The sequence below is a fragment of the Tenrec ecaudatus genome, chromosome 10, assembly GCF_050624435.1.
Source record: "Tenrec ecaudatus isolate mTenEca1 chromosome 10, mTenEca1.hap1, whole genome shotgun sequence".
Classification (NCBI taxonomy): domain Eukaryota; kingdom Metazoa; phylum Chordata; class Mammalia; order Afrosoricida; family Tenrecidae; genus Tenrec; species Tenrec ecaudatus.
Window position 1 is genome coordinate 136450505 of NC_134539.1, and position 15354 is coordinate 136465858.

Consider the following 15354-nt stretch of genomic DNA (forward strand, 5'->3'; position numbering starts at 1 on the left):
GTTTAATTATACTTCATCTTGGTTTTCTTTTGTCTGTCCTGCTTGGGGTTGGTTCAACTTCTTGAATACATATCTCCTTACCTTTCGTAGTATTAGGGAAATTTTCTTCCAACAACCTTCGTGCAATTTTCTCTGTGATATTTTGTATCTCTTCCTATTCTGGAATTCTGTTCACACATAAGTTATTTCACTTGATGATTTCCCACATGATTCATTGTCTTGTTTTCCGATTTTTTTCTGATTGTTCCTCTAGCAAAATAGTATAAGAAATTTGTCTTCAGGCTCACTAATCCAACTCCCAATGAACCCATTATAGTTCTTTGCCCTTTCAATGCAATAACTATATCTAAAATCTTAGTCTCTTAAATTTCCATTTATCGTATTTGTCGGGTTTCTAATTATACATTTATTTTGTCAGTTTGTTCTTGTAATATTTTCCTTAATGCTTCTCAAATTTTTTCTTGGTTTTCACCTGCAAGTTTCTTGATCTTTTTCTCAATCAACTGAAAGTAACTAAATATATTCTTTTGAATTTCCTATCAGGTGCGTCCAGTGCCATTTTCCCCTCAGAGAGGTATTCTAGCTCCGCACTTTGGTCACTTGTTCGAGCCACTCTGTCTTCTTTCTTTCCTTTTTTTTAAGGGAAAAATTGACAAATTCAACTTTACTAAATTTCACAATTCATCAAAGGGTAGCAAAAGCGAGTGAAGAGATAATTTACATACTGGGGAGAAATTTTACAGAGGTTTATAAAAGAAGTTTTAATACATCACAGATATAATTAACAGTGGGGGAATATACACAGCCTTTTAAATTTATTTTTATTTTGTTTCAATTACTCAAAGACTTTGTCTTATTATAGTACATGGACTACGGTTGATGGGAGAGGGTAGACATACTGGGAAACCTCTGCATTGGTTAGCATCGGATGCCCATCCCAACGGCCATGAACGCACCAAAACACCGCCACTCTGCATCATAATTTTCCCAAATGCAGCCCACCAGCTCCCGACCCTGCACTCCAATCCTGAGACAGGACAAGTTGCCAAAGAATGCCCAGGGTGTGACCCAGCACAAAGCCCATCTTCATGAGGTCGAAGCAGCTTGGTTGGGACTGCCGTAGGGACACATGGCCACCAGCATCTCACTTCTTTATGTGAATTGAAATTGTCTTTTGTTTCTGGGATATGGTGGTACTCAAACTATGTTTGCCTTTCATTGATGATTGCATGTTGGTGTTTCCTTAGGCACTCGCCACCTGTCTGCTGGTGGGTGTGAAAGAGCATGCGGGTGTGAGCACAGTTCTCTGTTCCTTGTTCATGTGCATAGCTGAGTGTGGGTTTGGCAGGTATTGTCTGCTGTCTATTGATGACTGGGTGATGCAAGAGTGGGTAGTGGCCCTTGCCCAGTAGGTGGCAGTGCAGGGGGGATGGGAGTGGCTGGACTTTGTGGACAGAGTTGTTGTCTTCTATCAAGTAGAACAAGAGAAGAGGAAAATAGGTGAAAAATAGAAAGTAATAGAGAAGAAATCAGGGCAAAGCAGGAAGACAATAGCAAGAACAACAAGGGAAACAAAAACAAGAGGAAAGAATTACAATCAACAAAATTAGGATGGAGGGCAGAAAAGCGAAAGCTAAAAGAAGATAGTAAAGAAAACACCTGTGAATGAAGAAGGGAAGGGTAAGAAGAAAAGAGAAATCGATGAGAAAACAAAAAGGAGGCAGGCAAGCAGAGAAAGGATTACAAACACAGGGAGGGTCACAAGGAGGCCCGGGAGGCAGTGCCCAGGGGGAAGAAAACTGTGGAAGACGAGTATCCCATATGGTCAGCCCCTCTGCTCACCAAGGAACCCACCGAGTATGGGGGGGTGTGTGGAGGGGGAGGGGCAGAGATGCTTGCTGCTGGGTGGAGTTCCTGCCAGCCGCGCTGTTGTCTGGCTATTTGATCAGAAGTAGATCCTGTCAGCTCAGAAGGATGCTGAAGTTAGGGTGCTTGTTCCCAGAAGGAACCCTTTCAGGCTCAGATGGTAATAGGGCAGGATGGCTGATTATGGAAGAAGTTCTCTGTCGCCCAAGGGTGACTGGGGACCAGCACTGAGTATTCTGTTGCCTCTAGAATTGGGGTAGTATACCAGAAATCAGACTCACGAGGGCAAGGCTATGGCCTCAGATGGAGCTGGGATATGCCTGTGGGATCAGGTGGGGTGGGGATGGGGGGAATCATTGGCTATGGGGTAGGTGTGGGTGAGGATTGGCCATGTTTCTCATCACCAGGAGGGTATGGCAACAAGGGAGGATCCATCCTGTCTTTCTCTTCACCAGCCACTAATGTGGGCTTGTGTTGTCAGACTGATCAGATATTACTTAATGAAGTTGAAGATGGCTGTGCCATGTCAGACCCGCCAACATTTCACCTGTCTGTCCCCTTTCTCACTGCTTTTGTTCGGCTTCTGGGACACAGGACACAGAACATGTCTCCACCCTTTCCTGTGAAACTCAGGGTTCCTGGATTACCATCTGTATCTATCTCATCTGGCCTCTCATGCCTTTGATGTAGAGAGTCTGTGTAGCATGTCTACCTAGTCTGTCATCTTGCTGGAAGTGCAGTTGGAAGATATGCATTCTTTACATTCAGCTGTAACCCTACTGAAGCCTGGCATCTGTGATCTTCGTCAGCACGTACCGCAGCAAGCACTTTGACCAAGCAAGGTGGTAATACCATGCGCATATTGCAGGTTGTTAACGAGTCTTCCTCCAACCCCAATGCCACATCCGTCATATAGTTCAGCTTTTCACATTATTTGCTTGGTGTATAGGTGAAAGGATACAACCCCGATACACACCTTCCATGGTTTTAAACTACACAGTGTACCCCCGATCTGTTCACAACTGCCTATTGGTGTGTGCGCAGAGTCTGCACAAACACATGAGTAGGATTAAACCAAACTCACTGCCACTGAGTTGATTCTGACTCATGGCGCCCCTGTAGGATGGGTAGAAATGCCCCTGCGGGTTTCTGAGCAGCTTGAAACCACCAGCTGCTCTTGGGAGAAAAAAAAAGACTCTCTACTCCCATAAAGCTCCAGTCTCAGAAACCCACACACGTAGTTGCACCTGTTGTGCGGGGTCACCATGAGTCAGCCTGGCCTTCAGGGCCGGGAGCTGAGTTTGCAGGCAGCACGGGTCTTGGTGGTCTCTCGGACTCTTTTAGACTCACTCTTTTCTTTGTACATCGAATGATCTTCAAGACCCAACTCAAAGATGACCACCCTTGGAAAGTCTTCCCTGACCCTGCTGCTACCACCCAGCCCTTACTTGCCCTGACCCACAAAAAGGGGTGCCTTCTCCTTTGAACTCATGTTCATGGAGTGTGGTCTGCTGCTTTGAAATCCGCACACTAAAAACACTACTTTCTACAACCAGTGCTAATCAAGCCTCCCCGTAGCTTCTGCACATTCCTCCGACTTTATTTTTCGTGGTTCCTGCTCTCTTGGATTTCGGGGATCTCTCTTTTTCCCCCTCACATCAACCCAGACACGAAACTCAAGCCCATCATTAAGGTTCAACCCTCCTGTGACCCAAAGAATTCTGTGAGTTTGATAGCTCAATGCAGAAGGGAGGGGGGAGGTTAAATAGAAAATGCATGACCACCTAACTAAGTTTCTTGTCTTTTTATCCCAATTTTCTTTCTAAATAGAAATAGTCTTCTGTTTGTCCTGTGTATCATTCTTTAACATCCTTCTCACGGGCTTTTCTGGCTGTTACATGAGAATTCGCTGATTGAACGTTGGTCTATGAAGGCATGGTGGCAGACAAAGCAACATGCCTTACCCCTCTAAGACAGCGGTTCTCAACCTGTGGGTCTCCACCCCTTTGGGGGTTGAGCGACCCTTTCACAGGGGTCACCTGATGCATAACAGCAGCAAAATGACAGTGATGAAGTAGCAATGAAAATAATGTGATGGCTGGGGGGGGGGGGCGTCACCACCACATGAGGAACTGTCTGAAAGGGTCACCGCATGAGGAAGGTAGAGAACCTCTGTTCTAAGAGAAAGTCTTCTTCCAACCGCCGAGAGAATGCAATTTATCTCATCAAATTTTATAGAGCTATTTTCACACGTGTGGTTTCTCTTTCCAGATAACAACTTCTTCCGAGAAAGGAACTATTTCTTCTTCACCTCTCTGGTTCCCCCAGCCCCTGCTTGAGAAGTGGGTGGTCCAGAAACATCTATTGTGTACAGTACGTGGATGTACTATCTGTAATTTCAGTCTTTTAATAACAGAAGCAAGTAAGCTTTTTTAAAGTAGATTTTCTTAACTATCAGCAGCCAGTCCACCTTGTGTACAATCAAAACACAGACGGTGCTTTCTTTGCTCAGACCATGCCATTTATTAGGAAAGGACGGAAGAGACAGCATCACCAATATCATTAAAACAACCAATGGGGAAAATCATTGTGAGCCAAAGGACAGAATAACGTGTGGAACCGTGGAAAACTCCAGCCTTCTTCTTAGAAGCTGAATGATGGGAAATACCCTCCATTCTTCACAGTGACATCTGAAGAAGTTTCCCGAGCTTAAACTCTAGTGCCTTTGGTTTCAGAGAAACAAATGTAGGTAAATAGATACTAAAAGTAGACCACACACAAAAAGGCAAACTTAACCTTGTGATCCGTTCTTAAGGATGAATTTTACAACACATCACTCCCTTTCAACTCAACTGGAAAATCAGAAATACTGTATTCAAAGCAATACTGTATTCTTCAGTGGAGGTTCAAAGCGTGGATTGCAGACAGTAGTCGCGTAGAGCTGTGAGGCTCATATACTGGTTAGTTGCCATAAAAGCTGGTCCCATAGTCCAGAAGTGAGGGAGAAGACCATCAGTTCAGGTAGCCTGTGTCCTGAGCAAATTGGAAACCAGCTGCATTGCTTTCAGCAGGTGGGCTCGCAGCAGGTGGGCTCGCAGCAGGTGGGCTCGCAGCAGTAGCAGCAGCAGGCTGGGCGGCAGCAGGACTGTCCACAGTAGGATGGGCGGCAGCAGGACGCCTGGGCATGGTGCAGCTGGCAGCAGGTTGGAGGTGTGCAGGTCACCACGCAGCAGGGGGGCAGGGAGGTGCCCTCCAGCCGGCAGTCTGGGCGGCACCACCTGACACGGCAGGTGCTACCCATCTGGCCACCACCGATGCCACTGCCGATGCCACCGCCGATGCCACCGCCAATTCCACAGCAGCTGCTTTGGCAGCAGGTGGGCTGGCAGCAGCTGGTCTCACAGCAGGTGGGCTGGCAGCAGCTGGAGCCACAGCTGGTGGGCTGGCAGCAGCTGGAGCCACAGCTGGTGGGCTGGCAGCAGCTGGAGCTACAGCAGGTGGGCTGGCAGCAGCTGGAGCCACAGGTGCCACCAGTGGAGCAGCTGGGAAAGCCACAGAAGCTGGTATGGAGGCAGGCCATGGTATCAGGAGTGGGACTGAGAGCTGGGTAGCTTGGAGAAGTTTCTAGGTTTGGGCTGTGACTTCCACCTGGGGCCTTTTATATATCTTGGCCAGCAGCTATTTATAAAATTCTTAACATATCTTCCTTGTTTTTGTTTAAATTTGTTCCTCAGTGGTCCCCTGATTGGCGTATATTGAAATATTTGTGACACATCATGAGTAGCCATTTGAAAATTGCTCTGTTTTATAGTTTCATCAGGATTCATCATCTCTGGCCTTTGCTCTTTGGAGGACGCCTGTGCTTTCCCAGGTTCAAAGAGTCCTTCCACTTTAGTGCAATCTGGCAGCCTAATTTTTAATAGGGAGTAATCCCACGTGACAGGATACCTGTATGTCTAAAGTTAAAGGCGATAGTGCTCTTATTTTTCATGCCTGTTTTTTTGTTTTCTCCTGGGGATATCGGCTTCAAACCCTTGCATTTAGAACATCGGAACCTCTACCACGTGAAAGGGATACCTTGGCCACCCACGATGAGAGGTGCCAGCTCATTTACTCCGACATCAAATCAAATGAACACCATGGCAGTTTTGTTGCTTTCTGCGCCTTTGAAATGTGTAAAATGACATTCATGTTTTCTGCTAGAAATCTTTTCCCTTGAATGAAACGACACATCTTCATGAAAGTATTCCATAGAGGGCCTAGCTTGGGGGGGGGGGGGGCGAGCTTCGTAAATGTCTATGGAATATGCTTTTGAAAGGCATGAGTCATGGACACCTGGAAGCACCGACAAAGTTATGAAGTGAAGTTGGCCGTGCAAGCTGAGGTTCCTCTCCTGAAGGGAGATCTTATTTCTTGTGGAAGACAGAAGATTAGAAAATGCTGAGTGACTTCTTCCTAGACTTAATAGTTAACCCAAGGATCAGGAAATACACACACACACACACATACACACACGCGCGCGCGCGCGCATGTACACATTTAGGACTGGCGGTACTTTGAAGAGCACACTCCCATCTAGTCTATCCGTCTCTGAAGTTCTCCTTCCTGCACGTGATCGCTGGTTGCCACGGTGCAATGGCGGAGGTCAGTGCAGGGAGCTGGTAAGTAACTGGGAACATAGATATTGTAAAGTACTTGGCCTACTCCGTCATTCCTTATGCATTTCAAACACTGTTTGAACGATGGATTGAAAAATAAGTGGACAAAGCCATTTGGGAGCTGTTGTGCTATGTGCTGACTTTCTCTCTTTAATTAGCATAAATTTTTGACCAGTTGCTAGACATTCTAACAGACAATTGAGCATGTCTACACGCTACGATTTGGTGAGGTGGCCCTGTACCTTCAAGTCACTTCCGACCCACAGCAGCCCTCGTAATTGTGTCTGAGCCGAGTTGCACCCACTGTATCAATCCATCTAGTCTGGGATCGCTTTCCTCCCAGAAAGAGTGACCGTCTCGGACCCTCCCAGGGGCGGTTCTCCCCTGGCCTACAGGGTGGCTCTGAGTCACCGTCGACTCGAGCACCATGAGTTTGTTTACTTTCAGTATTTTGATTTTGGTTTCTCCTTTACCAAGTGTAAGTCCGTTTCCAGGGGCTCATCTCTCATGACAACCTGTTCGAAGTATGTGAGACAAAACTCTTACCATTCTCGATTCTAAGGAGCAACTTGGTTGTGTTTCTTCCAAGAGAGAAAGCTGTTTGGTTTTGGGCTTTATTCTCCTGGCCATCCACAGTTCTTTCAACACTCCTCACCAGCACCCCACATCGAATGCATGGATTCTTCTCTGGTCCCTCCAATTCACTGTTCAAATCTCGCATGCTCCAGAGGCAATTCAAAATACCATGACTTAGTCGTCAAAGTGGTGTTCTTTTTCATCAACACTTTAAAGAACAGCGACATGCATCTTTGACTTCTTAAAAGAATTTTCTTAAGTTGGGTTGCAAAGTAAAAAAATACTGTATCATTATTTCAGGTTTTGACAGTCATCTGTCCCACAAATAGTGATGGGTGGACCCAGTACTCTCCATACTTCTACTTCATCTAGACCAGAGACACACCTTACTGTGCTTAAAGTGAGGGTATGTGGATTTGAGGAGTTGGAATATAGAGAGTGATTTGGAAACCAGAGGAGGAAAGAATGTGATAAGCTAAGGCACAGGAAGGGGCCAAATGCTCTTGAGAATTGTAGCAGGTGGCTGTGTTTTTAATGCTTTTAGTAGGTAACAAATTTTTTGTAGATACTGGGTATGCATGAAAAAGAACATCTAGTATATTCTACAGAGAGAGATGAGAGATGTTATCCTAACCCCTAGGTAGGCATCCCATAGCTTTGATCAACCTAGCATTTTAGCTAAAGGGGTCTTATCAATCTAGACCTAACTGTAATATGTCAGAGCACATGAGCATTTAATGAACTATAAATAGTATTTAATACACAGAGAATTTTATTAATTGATGTACTCAAGAATAATTCAATTTCCATATAACCTTTCTGGCTTGTATTTTATGCAGATGCTCTGATTTCATAAAAAAATGTAAATCCGCTCTGCTTGAATTCCAGCTATAGGTAGACCAATTACAGCTAAAAGGACGGCAGTCACTCAGTTTGCTTTGCGGAGTTAAAGATGTTTATTTGTAACCAACAGAATACATTCAAGAAGAGAGCAGGTCCAGAAAGATGTAGCCGTGGTGAAATTAGGAGGAGGCCAGGGATGCCCCTGAAATGCAGACCTGCCCATCCGGGTACCCTGCTGACGCCAGGCAGGACACTCTGCTCGGTGCCTGTTTTCAGTGAGTTCATTAAGCACCTCTGAGAGACTCCTGAGACTTTTGGTTTTGGCTGGTAGAGAATACAAAGTATTTCATTGAAAAACGGGCATGTAGGTGAGTGCCCTTTCGCTCCCCGCTCCTCATATTCCTAGCTGATTGGCATCCTAATCTTTAGCGGTGGTCTCAGAGCAGGTGGGCTGGCAGCAGCAGGCTGGGCGGCAGCAGGACTGTCCACAGTAGGATGGGCGGCAGCAGGACGCCTGGGCATGCTGCAGCTGGCAGCAGGTTGGGGGTGTGCAGGTCACCACACGGCAGGGGGGCAGGCTGGTGCCCTCCACCCTGCAGTCTGGCCGGCACCACCTGACACGGCAGGTCAAAGCTCCACTGCCACCCGCTTGGCCACAGCTGGTGCCACCACTAGTCCCACAGCAGCTGGCTTGGCAAGTAGACTGGCAGCATTTGGTCTCACTGCAGCTTGGCTGGCAGCAGCTGGAAGTTGATTTCCCATCTGTGGAGCAGCAGGCCATGGGGTCAGCAATTGGGTTGAAGGTTGGGTCGCTTAGAGAAATTTCTGGGTGTGGGCTGTGACTTATACCTAAGACCTTTTATATATTCCCTAGAGCTGCATATTTGCATCACAAGTTGGCATCTTTCCTTCATACCCATGACAAAGTCAGTCTCTGATTGGTTACCATCTGAGTTGTTTAGGAAAGTTATAAATAGCCTTTGAACACCCTGGGTTGGTCACTGCTCAATTAAATCTTACTAGGCTTCTTCTGCACCCTCTGGTCTAAGTGAAGGCTCCCCATGGAAGCCAATCATGACAGTCCCTCTTGGTGAAGTCACATGGCAGACTGGACCACTGGGCCGCGGGTTGCTCTGACTCTCCCTGTCATACATGTCCTTTGGTAACCTTTAGGAAGAGTTAGTCAGAATGAAGTATTTCCTTCAAACCTCGTCACCCAGTTCAGGATCTTGACATCAAAGCAACATATCCAGACTGGGGAAGACTAATACTGACTGTTATTAAAATATGAACTCTCAACTCCAACAGCCAAAGGAAGGAGGCCTTTCTGTGTTCGTGGGGCCCTGAGAGCTTTACACGGTACTCTTGACTTCAGCCATCCATGCCTGCGGTCTCAACCGAAGCCCATCATGCCTTTGCTTGTAGCGGTTCTTGACTCTATTCAATTAAAATACATACACTGATATGGATGAAAGAGTGCTGGTAGCACAAAGGTTAAGTGCTCAACTGCGAGCTGCAAGGCCAGTGGTTCAAGCCCACCAACTACTCTGCAGAGGAAATGAGCTGTTGCCCTACTTCCAAACAGATGATAAGCTAGGAAATGCTAAGGAACCAGTTCTATGCGATCAGATAGGGTCACTGTGAATCAGAATCAGCTGGTGACGCATACAGCAAACAGAATCTGTAACAAACCAAATAGTACCACCACCCACCACCTCCATAGAGTTAATTCTGACACAGAGCGGCCCTCTATGGGGCTTTTCGGAGTGAAAATCTGTACAGGAGCAGGCAGCCTCATCTTTCTTTCAAGGGGTGGCTAGAGGGATTGAACTGCTGACCTTGCAGTTATCAGTCCAATACTAACTCTACCACGCCACCAGTCAACAGTGTCAAGCAGTCAGAGGGATATAAAGTTAAATCAATGCCCCCCTCTTCTACATACTTCCCTCCCCAAAGTAGTGGTGTGGATTTACTCAATGCTAACAGGTTGGTGCATTTTTCTACTCTTTCCCCCATACTTTTGCAAATATAAACCAGCAAATATAGACATACATTTTCTATTTAAATAAACGTTGGGTCTGCTATATGTACTTCTCATTCTTTTTAATTGCTGTACAATACCCCAGAGGATGATCATATCATGAAGCATTCTGTCTTCTCTCCTCAGTAGTTTTCAGGTTGTGAGTTTAAAATACATATACACACACAAATATATGTGTGAAACATATTTCTCTATAGATAATATCTTTCACATAATATATAACAGAGAGGACTCCTTGGTGGTGTAGTGCATTGCATGTGGGGCTGCTAACTACTAGGTTAGCAGTTCGAACCACCAGAAGCTGGTGCTTTCCAAAAGATGAAACTTTCTACTCCCTTAGAGTTATCATCTTGGAAATCCACCAGGGCAATTCTACTTTGTCTTCTGGGGTTGTTATGAGTCCGAATCAACTTGGCAATAAGAATAACACACACACACCACCACCACCACCACCACCACCACCACCACCACCCCCGGAAAGAGAACTTAAATGGGGTTATGCTGAGGCTGTTAGGAAGGGTCACGTAGTATGAGGGACTAAGCTCAACTGAGAATGAATTAAACTAACTGGGCTTCTTAAATTGGCTCTACTACTAGTTGACCATGCGACCTGAGACACGTCCCTAAATCCCTAGAGCGCATTGGTTTGTTCACCTGTAAAGAGACATCACTTCTCGGACATCATCCAGGGCTAACATTGTTTAGTTGCTCTATAAGGTCATTCATGCCTCAGAGGCATGCACTGCCCAAGACTGGTCCCCTTGGTATCCTACACAGCACCTACGCAGACCACCCTGCTGGAAGATGCGCGCTCAGTGCTTGCCGAGGAAATGAATGGATGCGTGACTAGTGGGGGCTAGTGATGAGGAGAAGCTGAGTCTGCGTTTTGCCACAGTCATCTGCTGATGTGTTTCGTTTTCTACCAGGTGTGCTGGACTGTGACGGGCATCACACAGGACGCAGGGGCCCAGAGGACAGCATGCTTTCCCCCGCTTTGCTCTGTGATTCAAGGGTCATGTCTGAATTATTTTCAGGAAGTGGATTCTTTGCCTGCATTCCATCTTTTACTCAGGTTTTCCGATCTCCCCCTTTTAATTAGCCCTCGGATGCATAATCATTGCAGTTTTACCCAAGGTCGTTTTTTCATTAGAAAACACTTTCGGCTCGTTGAGTTCAAAGAACCAAGGAGCAACCCCGATCCTGCCTGGAAAAGAGCGCAACCTTCCTGGATACCTGTGTTTAGTGGAGTATAAACTTAATGTGTGCGCACAGGTGTATACAAGCACCTTTATACATAACAGATGCTGCATATGTCTGTTAAGGTGGCATTTGAAACTAGGCCGGTTTATTCTAAAAGTAGAGCGGAACTTGCCTTTTGTCCGGTGGGGTTGGGTTGGGGGAGAAGCTTGGAGCACAGACTTTGGGAGCCTATTGCCTTGGGGAGATGTTTCTGCCTTTTCTCTCTCTTACTCTACCCAGAATGCCATGTGGGACTCATTCAGTCATGTACAGTAAAGACTGTCAGAGAGAGGAGTCCTCTAACTCAGCAGAGCAACCAGTCAGGTTCAAGACTAGAGTCCAAGGTTCTGGCTTCTCCACCCTATGGTTGTAAAAAGGGCCGTGGGAGATCAGGAAATGGTAGTGGGGCATCTGCCCCATGGCGGGTGGTGGGGGGGAGGGGGCTTGGAAACCCCAGTTACTGTATCTTTTATGGGGATGAGCCGCCACTGGACCCAATCCAATTTCCTGGCATGAGGGATCAGGACAGTGGGGCCTGGTATCAAAAACAAGTTAAACCCACATCTTTGCATAAAAAATACACCGTGACCCACTCAGTGATGAAACAAAGACATATTTGCTACATCAGAATAATATAATTTATTGGCTGTTGGTGGAGTGACATCCCCGCCTCATAGGAAGTGCCTCTGCCGGATCTTGGGTTGAAGAAGGTAGAGTTTCCTGAGCCTTAGAGATAGGGTCTGATACCTGCTGAGGACCCTAGGAAACTTGCTTTTCTAATTTTTTGAGTCGGATTTGTATTTTGGCATCCTCAGTAGAGAGAACCTGCGGTGTCAATTGGGATCAGACAGGTCTCCGAGGCGTCCCGACAAAATCAAATGGAAGGTCAAGAACTTGTCAGTGGTCCAGCAGTGTGGCCTTTAGCAGGTGGGCTCACAGCAGGCGGGCTCACAGCAGGTGGGCTGGCAACAGTAGCAGCAGCAGGCTGGGCGGCAGCAGGACTGTCCACAGTAGGATGGACGGCAGCAGGATGCCTGGGCATGGTGCAGCTGGCAGCAGGTTGGAGGTGTGCAGGTCACCACGCAGCAGGGGGGCAGGGAGGTGCCCTCCAGCCGGCAGTCTGGGCGGCACCACCTGACACGGCAGGTGCTACCCGTCTGGCCACCACCGATGCCACTGCCGATGCCACCGCCAATGCCACCGCCAATTCCACAGCAGCTGCTTTGGCAGCAGGTGGGCTGGCAGCAGCTGGTCTCACAGCAAGTGGGCTGGCAGCAGCTGGAGCCACAGCCGGTGGGCTGGCAGCAGCTGGAGCTACAGCAGGTGGGCTGGCAGCAGCTAGAGCTACAGCTGCTTGGGTGGCAGCAGCTGGAGCCACAGGTGCCACCAGTGGAGCAGCTGGGAAAGCCACAGAAGCTGGTATGGAGGCAGGCCATGGTATCAGGAGTGGGACTGAGAACTGGGTAGCTTGGAGAAGTTTCTAGGTTTGGGCTGTGACTTCCACCTGGGGCCTTTTATAATCCTTGGAGAGCTACTATTTACATAATTTCCCAAGTGTCTTCCTTGTTTATGTTTAAATAATTTGCTCTGCGTGATGATTGGTCTGCCCCTGAGTTATTTGTGCAATCTTCTGAAAGCCTTTAAAAGTTGATTTTATTAGTCTTCAATTAGGATTCTTCTTCATGACCAAGTAGTCATCAGGGCTTGTTTGGTATATAAAACCTAATCGTCTATATTCGAATGTTTGGAAACTGAGTGTGGTAGCAATTGTACAATTCTGCTGGACGTAATTGAACTGTGGAATAGTGTGATATAGCTATTAACTCCAAATTAATAATAGAGGGGAAGAAAGCCCAAACAAGAAGTTAGAATTTTTTGGGGGGCTTGTTGCTCAAGTAACAATGGACTGATACCTCATTTGAGTGTCAGTGTTCCGCAGGGTTGACCCTGCTAATTGGGCCGCTGCATTCCACCCCTCAGTGACCCCTGCAGCAGGGCTCTGAGGTGGACTGTTCCTCTACTCTACCTCTCTCCCCTTCACTTAGATGCTGAGGTACTTGGTTTAGACTCTGCTGACCACAAAGGGATACTTTGTTTTTGCTTTATTTCCCCTCCTGGAGTAGGAAATGTGAATACATTGTTATTAAAGGTAACTTGTTTATTTGAGTATTTGTTTATGATGTGTCTAAATGGTTTTAAGTATTTTGTAGTACCAATTCACTTTAAATTTCATAGTGATCCCAAGAGGTGACTAAGAGTTCCGTTCCCATTATCTACATGACAAAACTGAACTGCAAACTGATTTAAACAACTTGCCCACGTTTACACCATCACAGGGTGAATCGGATTTGAATCCATACCAACTAACCCCAGAGTAAGTTCTTTGAACCGGTATGGGAAACTCCCTCTTTTTTGATCTTAGCAACAATTTTAAGGAAAACCAGAGGGGAAAAAAACAGATGTGAAAAATCCCCCACTTTTTAAATAAACATATCCCCCGCTGCTTCCCCCCCCAAAAAAGGTAAATATATAGGTAACAAAGCATTTGCCTTTCTAAATTCTTCACATTTGTAGTTTGGTGACGTTAATGATGTTCATCATGATGTTCAACAACTGCCACTGTTAAGCTTTCCTGAAATCAACTTTCCCTTGTGTCTAAATGTTGCACCTTCCTTTCCCCTTTCATCCGTCCAGCCCTGACGGTCCCTCACTTCATGGGGGTTTTTGACAGTCAGAGAAAGGGCGGAGCTTAGAGTGAACACAAGGCTATGACCTCATGTTTTCAAATTCCATCTCAATTTTAATTGAAAGGTATGGTTCACTGTGAATTTATTGCGTCCCGTCCTTGAAAACAAAACAAAAACCAAACTCACTGCCATCAAGTTGATTCCAAATCTTAGCAACCCTGTAGGACAGGGTCGAACTGCCCCCATGCGTTTCTGAGTCTGTAACTCTTCATGAAAGTAGAAAGCCTCTTCTTGCTCCCATGAAGCAGCTGATGGTTTCCAACTGCTGACCTTGAGGTTAGCAATTCAATACAAAACCCACTTTGCCATCTGGAAGCTTGTATCATAAATTGTCGGATTGGCTAAGTTTTCATCGATGGATGCTTGAAGTAGGTGCATTTGTCATTACAATCTCAGGACCTGTACATTTGCATCTAAATCTACTAAAAATTTTGATCCTAAAAGAAAACTTCGCCTTGCAGAGGGCTCAGACATTTGAGGAATTGAAAATACATCCTGACCCGAGCACTGGAGACCGCAGCATGGTCAATCGGCCTTCCTCAAGGAGCACTGCTTATGTCATCTCCCTCAATATGTCATAGGCTGGGGACTTCTAACACCTTCCCAATGCAGGTACACCTCATTTTGTTGAGCATCACTTTATTATTCTTCACGGATAGTGCTTTAAAAATTTTTCCAGAATGAAGATTTGCGGCCGCCTGGAGCCAAGCAAGTCTATCGGTGCTTTTTGTCCAATCGTAAGCGCTCGCTTGCTTCCTGTGTCTCTGACCACATTCTGCTCACTGTCACGATGTTTCCAACTTTTTCATAAGGCTATCGCACGCTTCGTAGACTACAGTTTAGTGTAGGAAACCAAAAAATTGGTGACTTCCTTTGTGCGAGTTATTGTAGGGGTCTAAACCTGGACCCAAGGTATGTCTGAGGGAGGCCTGAATGGTGTCTAGTTATTCTTAGAGAATCAAGAATAGTGTTTAAGACAGAAAATTTGAGGATGCCACCCTTCGCCACAGAAGAAAGACTAACTTGAACTAAAGACTCCTTCCCTTGCACCCCAAATAAGTAGAATATAAGCAAAATCCTGCTTCCTACAACCACTCAAATCCATTTATTTTTTATTGCTTCCCGTGGGACAAGAATTAGAAATTCAAAAGAATTTAAGCTGTTTATTGTAGGGTTTTTTTTTCCCCTTTTCAATTGCTGGCCATCCCGACCCTTAGTCTTCTAGGTGGAGAAAAGTTCCCGTCTCTTTAGATTTTAATATAACACCTGTAAAACTATGCTATTCCTCTTGGTTTCTCATGGCTGCATTTAAAGTTATGGCAACCAGATCACTGCTGTACCATAATGGGTTGGTCACCTGGGAATATCTGATTTCTATTTGTGG

The 15354-nt window shown here is 46.1% G+C and overlaps 3 protein-coding genes across 3 annotated transcripts; all 3 read right to left on the reverse strand.

Annotated features, from left to right (window-relative positions):
• Positions 1-4930: 4930 nt before the first annotated feature.
• Positions 4931-5485, reverse strand: LOC142458322 (keratin, high-sulfur matrix protein, B2A-like). The gene has a single exon (XM_075559347.1). It carries the CDS (start codon positions 5444-5446, stop codon positions 4931-4933), a length of 516 nt encoding a protein of 171 aa, XP_075415462.1. The 5' UTR covers positions 5447-5485.
• A 2876-nt stretch (positions 5486-8361) lies between these two features.
• Positions 8362-8724, reverse strand: LOC142458733 (keratin-associated protein 9-3-like). The gene has a single exon (XM_075559652.1). The coding sequence runs from the start codon at positions 8722-8724 to the stop codon at positions 8362-8364; it is 363 nt and encodes a 120-aa protein (XP_075415767.1).
• A 3419-nt stretch (positions 8725-12143) lies between these two features.
• On the reverse strand, positions 12144-12698 carry LOC142458324 (keratin-associated protein 9-3-like). The gene has a single exon (XM_075559349.1). The coding sequence runs from the start codon at positions 12657-12659 to the stop codon at positions 12144-12146; it is 516 nt and encodes a 171-aa protein (XP_075415464.1). The 5' UTR covers positions 12660-12698.
• Between the last annotated feature and the right edge of the window lie 2656 nt (positions 12699-15354).

What these genes read in the sequence shown, in the direction of transcription:
- LOC142458324 (XM_075559349.1), bottom strand. Translation starts at nt 12,659, where the DNA reads ATGGCCTGCCTCCATACCAGCTTCTGTGGCTTTCCCAGCTGCTCCACT.
- LOC142458733 (XM_075559652.1), bottom strand. Translation starts at nt 8,724, where the DNA reads ATGGCCTGCTGCTCCACAGATGGGAAATCAACTTCCAGCTGCTGCCAG.
- LOC142458322 (XM_075559347.1), bottom strand. Translation starts at nt 5,446, where the DNA reads ATGGCCTGCCTCCATACCAGCTTCTGTGGCTTTCCCAGCTGCTCCACT.